The 11531-nt window shown below is 41.6% G+C and overlaps 1 protein-coding gene across 1 annotated transcript in view; it reads right to left on the minus strand.

The window, feature by feature from the left end:
- The window catches only part of LOC106737326 (collagen alpha-6(VI) chain), an 88580-nt gene extending 77958 nt beyond the window's left edge, over positions 1-10622 (minus strand). Inside the window, exons 1-3 of the mRNA XM_059729356.1 lie at positions 10433-10622; positions 5800-6420; positions 3471-4049 (exon numbers count right to left, since the gene is read on the minus strand). Coding sequence (XP_059585339.1) covers positions 3471-4049; positions 5800-6420; positions 10433-10622 — 1390 coding nt within the window. The remainder of the gene's footprint in view (positions 1-3470; positions 4050-5799; positions 6421-10432) is intronic.
- Positions 10623-11531: the final 909 nt, after the last annotated feature.

Raw genomic sequence — 11531 nt, forward strand, 5'->3', positions numbered from 1 at the left:
TGAGTCCAAAGATGGCTGACAAGGCCTATCCAGTATCAACAAACTCTGTTGCAACTCAGGCACATATTTCCATGCAAGGTGGGTGGCTCTCCCACTTTTCCATCTCCTGTTGTTATTGTAAGTTTTCAAAGTACTGAGATCCTTGCAGCTGACTCTTCCTCTGTTTGGGGCAGTCCTGGGCAATGGTCTCCCATGAGTTGATGTCAATGTTGAATTTTTTCAAGTTGGCCTTGAGAATATCCTTGAAGTGTTTCTCTGCCATCCTCTTGAACATATGCCTTGACTGAGCTGGGAGAATAGAACTTGCTTTGGGAATCTGGAGTTTGACATCCAGACGATGTGGCCAGCCCAGTGAAATAGATGTCAGATGATCATCATCTCAATGCTTGTGGTGTTTGTACAGCAGCAGGCTTGGTGCGCCTTCTACTTTAAGAGAAAGTAGGCTGCATGAGATGTGGCAGGGGGTAATTAGGTGGCAGGTGTGGTGGGGCAATTAGGAGGCAAATGACCTAAAGGGTCTCACCTAGCAGGATATAAATCCAGGGCTTGAACTGAGAAGGAAGTCTAGCCTTGAGAGCCAGGAGCCAGGAGATAAGAGCTCCTAGGCAGCAGGGTTGCAGCAAGGCTCTTGATTAACACCTTAGCTGGGGTGACAAGACTGGTGGTTTAGGATTGAAATTTTAGGGGTGGGGGCAGTCTCAACTGTTCCCGGAGTGGGACCAGGGCCCATAGGATAGGGGTCAAGGCCAAGGAACAGGGCCACAGCTATAGCCCAGGAGAGGCGAGAATCAGGGTCAGGGACCTGTAACCCAGGAAGGGCAAGAACAAGTAGGGCCAGAGAGCCCATAGCCATGGGAAGTCTCAACTGCCCTAGGAGCAGGGGCAGGGACCAGAGAGAGGGGTCAAAGGCCAAGGAAGGGCGTAACTGAGAATGGCAGGGACCTACAGCCCGGAGCAGGGCAGAGATAGGATCAGGGGCCCAGTGCCTCCGGGAGGTAGAAACAGGGTCACGAATCCAGGGCCACGCCTAGGAGTAGCCAAGATGGGTGAAGTGCCTGAGTGTAGGTGGAAAGAGACAAAGGACTGAGCTGAAGAAAGGCAATAGTTAAGGAGACAGAGACCTGAGCCCAGGAGGAGCAGAGATTGCAGACCTGAGCTAAGAAGTAATTGATAACATCTGTGAAGCTTGGGCATGGTTAAAAGGGGAGATGAGGAGACCTTGTGGTTAGCCCTTATGTTGATGAGCAGTGATACCCGGGGTCATCAGTGTGAGATCTTGCTTGGGGAGCCCTGGGGCATCCTCCTTTTTTCTAGAGACATAATAACATCAAGGTGTGGCAAGTTGAAGGGGAGATTACCCAGAGAAGGTACAGTAGACAAGGGCTAAGTGGGGTTCCAGAAGCTTCATAGCCACTCTTGGGGTGGGACTCTGTTACACCTTGCATGAAGATGCTAGCTTTGATGCGTCTTTCTTTCCACCATATTCAAAAGATCTTCTGCAGGCAGCGTTGGTGGTACTTCTCCAGTGGCTTGAGACTTCTTCCAAACATTGTTCATGTCTCAGCTCCATACAGTAAGGTGAAGATCATGACTGCTTGATAAACCATGAGTTTGGTTTTGGATCTGATATTACAATTTTTGAACACCCATTTCCTCAGTCATCTGAAGGCTCCATTTGCATATTTGAGGCAATGCTGGATTTTTTCATCAATGTCAGCCTTCTGTGAGGAATGGCTTCCAGGGTATGGGAAATACTCAACATTCTTGAGAGTCTCCCTGTGAATCTGAACTACTGGAGCTGGGGACTGCTCATTAAGAGCTTGTTGATGAAGATGAAGAATAACATTCTTCAAACAGATGGAGAATGACAAGGCAGCTGGAGCTAATGGAATCCCCACCAAAATCTTCAAGCAGGAGGGAAAGAATCTCATATCACAGCACCATGCCCTAAACTTAAGGATTTGTAATAATGAGTAAATCCCAGATGACTTCAGAGACACCATGATCCTGGCAGTCTTCAAGAAAGGACACAAGTTCAACTGTGGAAAATACAGGGGGATCGCCTTGCTGTCCACCACAGGAAAGATCATTGCAAGAACCCTCCTGAATTGTCTCCTTCCATTTGCTGAAGAGCAGCTCCCAAAAATCTCAGTGTGGGTTTAGGGCATCAAGAGGCACAACTGACATGATCTTCACTGCTCACCAGCTGCAGGATAAATGTCAGGAACAACACAAACCACTCTACAAAGACTTCTTTGACTTCACAAAAGCCTTTGACTGTTAACCGAGAAGTGCTGCGGAGGATCCTTCTGAAGTACAGATGCCCATCGAAATCTGTCACCATTCTTTGCCTGCTGTCTAATGTTATGTGAATGGTGATTCTCGATAATGGATCTATCAGAGACCCCTTTGAAGTTAAGATGGGAGTTAAGCAAGGCTATGTCAACACTCTTCTCGATACTCCTTACTGCAATGCTACATCTGACCACCAACAAGCTTCCAGTTGGAGTTACCTACCAAATGTATGGTAAGATGTTTAAACTCAGTTGACTCCAAGCCAAAACAAAGACCACCCCAATCTCAATCACTGAGCTCCAGTATGCTGATGATATTGTAGTATGGGCTCACGTGGAGGCAGACCTTTAGGCAATCATCAACATCTTAATCAAAGTATACAAGAAAATGGGTCTAATGCTTAACATTCAGAGGACTACGGGGAAGTTTATATACTGCTAAAAGGGCTATACATGGTCTTGCTGACATGTTCCAAAGAGCTCACATGACCATAAGGGCAAAATACATGCAATAAAATATTGTAAAGAGACATTTCAAGTTGTACTCAGGGAAATAGCTGAATGGCTAACTGTATACCCAAATGGACCAAAGAACTGAACACTTCATACATTTTCACACCCGTATAAAAAAATCTGTCTTTCCGCACTATTCTGAATCCAAGACATCATTTGGAATTGGAAAGAAATTATGGTAAATAATATATGATAGTTTTTCACAACAAACAACCTGGGTTTCTAGTATTTATTGAAATACACTGTTCCCTGTGTACTATTAACACTCTTTCACTCTACATATATAGAAACTGGAAATGATAATGTATTATATAAAATGAAACTATCGCTCCTATCTTTTGGAAATTACCTAGTCTGCAGGAATATTTCCTCTCTCCTCTATTTACTTTCTCTCCTTAGTTCTGAGTGTTCAAGAAGAATCATGCATATAGGCTAAGAAAATTGGCCCCAGGTTTCAGAATGCCAGCATGGAATGAAAATCTAAATATGTAACCATGTCATATATGTATATTCCCATTTCAAAATATGCAAGATGTGTTCAAAATGTTAAAAACTGGGTCTAATATGTTATAAAGCTTTGTTTTTATCTAGCATGTGTTTCTTTACAATATTATCACAGTCTTTCCCATAAGTACAATGATCTTACTTTGTTGTACTTCTTACCTTCTAATTGTTTCTCATCAGCATCAGTTATATCTGTTTGGATTGTATCAAGAATCTTGGACACATTTTGAGAAAACATAGGAAGCTTCCATGCCCTGGAAAAATAGTAAGAGTATGGCTGTGTAGCCATCAAACTTAGTTCATCAATAGAAGCTTTTTCAATCCCCACAGCTATGACTTTTACTCCATCATGTTGCAATATTTGGGCAGGCTCTTCTATTTCATTGACAGAGGGTGTTGAAGACATGACCAGCAAGATTTGATCTCTATCTATTGTCTTTTCTTTGAAATAGGTCTCATGAACCCAACGGAGAGCACTGCCAGTCTTCAAGGGCCCACCCCTGAATGCAAACTTCTCTTTGATGTGATTCAACATTAAGATTTTTGCTTCATAGGTGTCCAGTTGAAACTCACTGTGCACATCATCACTGTATTGGGCAAGTGCAATGCGGTACTGGTTTGGTCCCACTGGTAGACCATATATCATTTTGCTAATAAAATCTTTAATGTAAGGGAATGAGTCATTTCCCAGTTCACTGGAACTAGCAATCAAAAGGACAATATCTGCAGGTTCAGGAGCTGCAAAAATGGAGAAAGAAATGCTTTTATGTTATGTTTAGTCATCATGATCAAACCATTTGGACAACAAGAATAATAGAGAGAAGTTTACCCAGAAATTGTCAGAAAGCACCTGACCACAGTTGCAGAGAGTCCAATAGAAGAGATCTCCCAGAAAAACTCTTGCGTATCACAAACTGAAAAATATTTTTCCATGTCATCTAATAATTTTAATTAAAAAAGAAATTCAATTTTGCTTCATGAACTTTTGCTAAGGGAAGTCATCTGCCTATTGTGCCAAGACCCTACAGCTCCTAGTGATTAATAGGAGTTGTAAATCTCAGTGTTCTTCAATATCTTGGTTTCTGATTTCCTTCGTAACTCTTAAGTAATGTTTCTGTAATTCTTTACTGAACAGTGTATAGCCCACATAATATCTCAAGTAAGAAAAATGGATCTAAATCAGGCATCGGCAATATTTCTGGGCAGAGTACCAAAAACACCTGCAACCTCAACTTGCAGGGTGTTGGTATGGTAAGGCAGATGGCAGGGGAGCTATGATGGGCCTGATCCTTATTTGTGGCAGTGCAGCCCCAGCCGCTTTCTCACAGGTGCACGTGCCAAGCAAAATGTCTTTGAGTACCACACTCTGGCATCCATGTCAGGGTTTTCCTACCCCAATCTAATTTCCAATAGGATTGATACCAATAAAGAGTACAGAGAGTAAAAACGGCCCGTGAAAGGCAGGTTGAATCGCAATGTGGGCCTGGGCAGCCTAGGGCCCAGCTAGGTGCTAACTCTGGGATCCAGCCCATAGAGTAGCCCCACACAACTCATCTGGCCTGCAAGGTCCAAAGGTTGAACACCACTGATCTAATGTAAAAAGGGGCTGCATTAAGCAACTACATACACAACCTCCTTCAGCACAGAAAAAAACAACTTCAGTTCTGGAAAACAGTTGACATTTTATGGACTGAAGAACAGAAAGTCGCCTACCTTTCACAACCCTGGCTTTTTTTTAAGTGTTTGTATACAAGAGAGGGATTTTGATTCTGCAAATGCTATAATATCATACTGATATAATATTTTGCATTAACTCTGCCTAACAGGATCCTAGGAAAGTAGGGCTGGAAGGGACTCAACAAGGTAATCTAGTCCCATCCCCTGCTCAAGACAGCATCATCCTTGACTAAACCAAGTGTCTGTCTAACTTGCTCTTGAAAAGTTCCAAGGATGGAGATTCCATAATTTCTCATGGTAACCTGTGCCAATGCTTGACTACCCTTATAGTGAAAAAGTTCCTCCTAAACTCCAAGTTAAATTTCCCCTGCTCAAGCTTGAGTCAATTGCTTCTAGTCCTGTTCCCTAGAGCCATGGAGAAAAGCCCATCTTCATCGCTGTAATCGCCCTTGAGGTACATGCAGAAATGAATTGATGTTTTCACAATTCTAAGTTAATTTGGGCACAAAGGAACTTAAACTCCCTCTTTTTTTAAACTTATGAAAAGCTTCAGGAATACTTGCAATCTTTCATTTTGAAGGGTTCGTGAAGAACCATCCAGCTGCCCAAGCAGATAAGCACTGATTTTTCAGACTGTCAGTGTTCCATGCAAATCTAATTGCGAGCCCAGGTCAGATATGCCAGGCTCATTTCTCATTTTCAGAGGGTATCAACGATGATAAAAGTCCCTGTGCTCTAACATTTACATCTGTATTAATCATAACATAGTAAATCTTATCCATAAATATTTTCACATGATTGCATTTCTTACCTTCTAGCTGTTTTTCTTCACGCCGGTCAGTTACTTCAAACATAGTTGTTTGCATTGCACTATTGACATCCAAATTAATACCTTCAATTATTTGGGGCATATGTTGAGAAAAGACAGGAAGTTCCTCTATCTTAGGAATTTTGTAATAGAACAGGGGTGTAGCCATCAAAGCTAGTTCATCATAAGGAGCTTCTTTTGTCCCTACAGCTATGATCTTTACTCCACTACTCTGCAAGATTTTGGCAGACTCTTCCACATCATCATCTGAGGATGCTGAAGTCACAACCACCAAAATCTGATTTCTTCCTGTTGCACTAGCTGGTCTTTTAAAATATATCTCATGAACCTTTCGGAGAGCATTGCCAGTTCTGACTGACCCACCCCTAAATACAAAGTTCTTCTTGACATGGTTTAGCATCAAGTTCTTTGCATTATAAGTATCTAGCTGAAACTCCCTATGCAAATCATCACTGTACTGGGCAAGTGCAATACGGTATTGGTTAGGTCCTACTGGCAGATTATCAATTGTTTCTGCAATAAAATCTTTTAAGGAGCCGAATGAAGAGTCTTTCAGGCTGTTGGAGCTGTCAACCAAAAAGACAATATCTGCAGACTCTGGGGCTGCAAAAGTAGAGAGAGACGAATGTTATCCTGTGACCTTTTGGATCCTAATAAATGCAACACAACAAAGTAGAACTTTTTTTTTTTCAAGTAAGTATGACCAAAAGCCAAAACATAACATTTTTATAATGATGACCAAAGTATCCTATTTTTTGGAGTGTGTTTGAATATAATAGCTTCTTATCATGAAAGGAGGGGAGTCGGGGGAGGGGGCTCTACAACTCTCATTTACTTCCAGGGGAATTGCAGTATCTGGCATTTCCCAGACTCACACCCTGCATTTCTTTTAAAGCATGTAAAGTTTCCTTATGCTTTAAGGAATGGAGCACACGTCATTTATTGACTCCAGTACAAGAGATCCCTTTAAATCCTAAACTTCTTTGACATGTTTTCTCCAGTTATACCTGAAGCGTTCTAGCTCTTTTCCTCTGCTTTGGGAGACAGATTATCCTGTCTAGAAAACTGGTACTGCATCATCTCAACAATTTTAATGAGAATTTCTTATTCTTGTTCACTGAAAATCCTTTAACTTCATGTTTGGCAGTACATTAGTCCAATCCAAGAAAAAATTCTTGAGCATCATAACCTCAAAGTTAAGAATCCTCCAAGATTTTATTCCCTACCTATTCAGAATATACCCAAGTGCTGCAGACCAGCAACTACTCTTATTCCATGTATGCCCCCTTCAGGGAAGTTACAGTAACACAGCTATGGCAATGTAATTATATTGGTATAACTCTGCCAGCAAATTTCCTCATTTGTACAAGTGCTGAGGTACAGTAAAAGCCAATCCAGAATCACATCATCTTTAGACAATGCAGTAAAATCTTCCTCATAAAGCTGTTCCACCACAAAGTACTGAAGAACACTGATACTTGTTGCAGCTGTGATGACCCAGGAACCATACAAGAGGCATGGATTTTTTGCTATATGTTTTACTGGGGCAACTGTATAGTTAGGACAAATGTTGAACAAGTTTTTAGGCACAAAGTGCACAATGTTTTCTCCCAGCTAGCTATACAGTTGGTCCAATAAAAAAAAAATTGCAAAAAATCCTTGCCTTTTATACAAAAAAAAAAATTGAAATTCCATTTAAATAAACAAAAACCCTACCATAAGCAGAGATTTTACCTCAGAAAAAGGAAATGCCATAGCCCCTATTACATTCCAGTAGCAATGCCTCTATCTGTAATAACTTTACATGCAAAGTACTCAGTTACAGCTCTTATGGACAGCAGTAAGTTGGTGTACTTCTTCAAGAGTCAAGGAAAAGTCAAGGGCCATGTCACATATCCCTCTTAATCCTTGCTAGAAACCATCTGATCTCCTTTCCAATTGAATCTAGTAATGAAAGCTCCATAGCCTCAGGCTCTATGCTTCTTGAAGGAGAAGAGCACTCAATTACAGTACAAAATCCTAAAATGGATAGTTCATGTAAATAGAATATAGGTTCCATAGCTATTCATGTGTATTTGAGTATATGAGTGCATATGTGCATGTATGTGTATATGTATGTGAGTACACACATGTCTGTAAGAAAGAGTGAGAGGTTCTTTTTAGGGTCTGTTTCTGACTGGGTACCTTTCTTGCACAAATTTTGTGTAGATATGACTTTACTATATGCGAAGGAGCGGAGATTTGGCTGTCACACACTTAAAGGTTTAATATTAATCTTAAAGATGTGAATAAGGTTGGCAAGGCTGGACCCTTCTGTTTCACATTCTGTACCACTAAGTCCCATTTCAAACTTGTACCCTTGCAAACAGTTAACTTACAGGAGTAGGCATATATGATTGTCCATTATGAGGCTCTACTTCTAAGTTAGATCCTATATCTTAGACTTCTTTTTTTAAGAGCCCATACAGAAGTATATAGTGCTCGTTGCTATTGTCCAAACTAAGCTGCTGCTTACGTACATACATGCGCAGCAGTCCCAATTCTAGACACTTCAGCTTCTCATCAGTATTTAATGGGAGACTAAGCATTTAAACAATCTTGTTTCATAAACTATATACAAAGAGATGCTGAATTACCGGGCTTCTGAGTCACTGAACTGCAAGTGCCTACCAAGACGAGACACAAAGCCAGCAACATCTTCTACTGGGGATGAATGTTTCAAGCTTCAGTTCTGGGGAGGGAAATCCCATATATCAATTGGACATACAAGTGGAGTGCTGGAACACTTCAAGACATTGCATTACAAGTGGAGTGCTGGAACACTTCAAGACACTGCATTACTTCAAGACATTTACTGCTCAATTGACCAATCAACTGCACAGTAAACATCTTGGCATCTACATGCACCCCTATTAGGGCACACAAAACTAATAAACCCCACAGCAGGGTAGTTTTATGCAATACAAGTACTAGCCTCCTGAGGAGTTTTTTTGTGTGCAGCAGAATACATGTAGACACTGTCCCAGCTAGCCGGGGCACAGGGTACTTCATTGAGGGCTTCCCAGCTGGCAGCTCCCACGCTGAAGCACGCTCATGCCTCAGCTGACCCCTCTGCAGCACATGAAGCTGGGGGGAGCATCCCTGGGCTGGCTGCTTCCCCCGGCTACACGTGCTACAGAGCAGCTGGCTGAGGCAAAAGCGTGGCTCAGGCAAAAGGGAGCTGCCTGCTGGCTAACCTGCACTGTAGTACTTTGTGCCACATCTAGCTGGGACAGTGTCTACTTGTGCACTACTGCACACGAAAAAAACTCCTCCTTTCATGTCATCAACAAAACACTGCAAAGCTCTATAAAGTTCTAACTGCCATCCCCCGTAATATATACCCCAACTTCAAACTCAAATCTTAATTAATGCACATGTTAATTTCAACCTCATACTGTCCTGTATCAACTGATGTATCCAATTGCAGGTAGACCACATTGATACATAACATAGTTACACCTTAATACATTGTAAGGGTTGCTGTTAAACTTTGTTAGAGTATAGGTATAAATAGTAACATATATACATACTGTTTTTCATTATTATTTGGGTGGAAAAAAGACCAATTTAAAGGATGTTTTAATTGTGTTAACATATTCCCAGACACAAAGAAATGTTATGCTGGAGTTAAGGGAGAACATATACATCAGTAACTTAAATGGTATACACTAACAGAGGAATTTTGAAATAATCTAAAAGCCAGCAATGCAAAGTTGGGAAATTCTGAGTTAAAAAGTTAAACTTGTCTATATACATATTTAAGTTTAACTTTTTAACTCAGAATTTCCCAACTTTGCATTGCTGGCTTTTAGATTATTTCAAAATTCCTCTGCTAGTGTACACACACACACACACACACACTTGATGGTGTGTGCGCATGCATATATATATATATATAGAGAGAGAGAGAGAGAGAGAGAGAGAGAGAGAAAGAGAGATCTCTATTATATATATCTATATCTCTCTATATATCTATATATATATATCTCTATATATAGAGAGAGATCTCTCTCTTTCTCTCTCTACATATATCTATATCTCTATATATCTCTAGAGATATATAGAGATATAGATATATAGGTATATGTAGAGAGAGAGAATGTTAAATTTGTATATACATCCATATCCATTCATATATACAGATATATCTTCAGCTTGGTTTTATACACATTATCAAATAATTAAAGGTATTTTAGAGAAAAATTGGCATATCACCAAAACTTCAAAGTAAAAGTTTAAGATCAAAACAAATATATAAATACAGATATTGTTACAGTGAGAAAAATACAATATTTTAGCTTCCTTGGTGATACTTCCACATAAAAGTCTTACCAGTGTAAAACTTCATCCCCTTCAAAGTGGCTCAAGAAAGATGCACATTCTTTTAAAGGGAACTCTATCATCAGTTTCCCACAAAAGCCCTCCCAATACCGCAATGCAACTATGTGTTTTAAATTCTTCCAAACCATCAAAATGAACTTACTTTTTTCTTGGCACAGTTAACAAGGCTGGTCTTCAAAATTTGTGTTCACTGCCAGCAACAGCAGCTGTCAGGGTGGGGCTCAGTTTTTACTTAGCTGTCTTTGGTTTCCAATTAACCTGATCTTGGCTTTAATAATTCCTGTAAGTTCTGCAACTGAGGGCTCCTGCTGGGTAACAGCTTCTGAGAAGTGTTTGGTCTCAATCAGGGTGCTGATACTTTCTTCTTTTACCTGTATCAATTCCTTCCCATGCCTCTTATCACAAGTTCTTCTTCCTACCATAAGTTACCCTCCCTGTTGACAGCGTATGATATAAAAACATTATGGGCGCATCCACAGATGCAAGCACATGCGCTTGCAGCAGCCCAAATAGAAGTGGTGCAAATTTGAGTCGGGGCTTTTTGCTTCAGTGCACATGCTCGGACATGCACTTCGTTGTGGAGCAAATTGTGCCACTTGGGGCAAAATAACCCTGCCTGGCTCCTCCAGGATCTTCAGCCAGGGGGAGCTAGAGCCCAGGGCCAGCACCTGTGCTATCCCCAGCAGTATAAAGAGCTGCCCTGTCCTGGCCCTAGCAGTATAAAAAGCCGCCCTGGCAAGTAGCTCAGGGCTACTAGCTCTCAGGAGCTTCTGGGGCCCAGCCAATTGGTACCTGGGGATACAACCCTTTGTGCCAGCTGGACTGGTGAAGCAGCCCTGAGAGTTCCCTGCACCCTCTACCCACTGCAGCAGTCTGGCAGTGGGGGCTGCTGCTTGGCTGTGATGGGGACTGCAGAGCCAGTAGAGGCATCTGTCCCTCTGGCCCAGCTGCCAGTGGACTGCAGTTGCAGGGTTGGCCTTTGTGCAGCACTACTGCCACGTGTGCCCCCTGCCTGGCCATCTGGGCAGCTATCACCCAGATCTTCCAGGTGTGGTGGCCTGCTTTGAACTGTCAAAGCATGTCATCCTGGCCCCATTTAGCCAGGAGGTCAGCCACAGCCAGATGGGTTCAAGGGTCCAGCTCTGAACAGAAAGGGTCCTGCCACTGGCCTCCCTAGCAGGAATTCTGGTGTTCCCTATTGGAAAACTGAAAAATCTCTGATAAAAAAAATCCCAAAGTTACTCCCTAAAATACCTCCAAATTCATGTTCCTCCACAAGTAAAACAAAAGACCACTATAAAGAGAGAGAAAGAGAGTGAGACAGAGACAGC

The sequence above is a fragment of the Alligator mississippiensis genome, chromosome 5, assembly GCF_030867095.1.
Source record: "Alligator mississippiensis isolate rAllMis1 chromosome 5, rAllMis1, whole genome shotgun sequence".
NCBI classification, from domain to species: domain Eukaryota; kingdom Metazoa; phylum Chordata; order Crocodylia; family Alligatoridae; genus Alligator; species Alligator mississippiensis.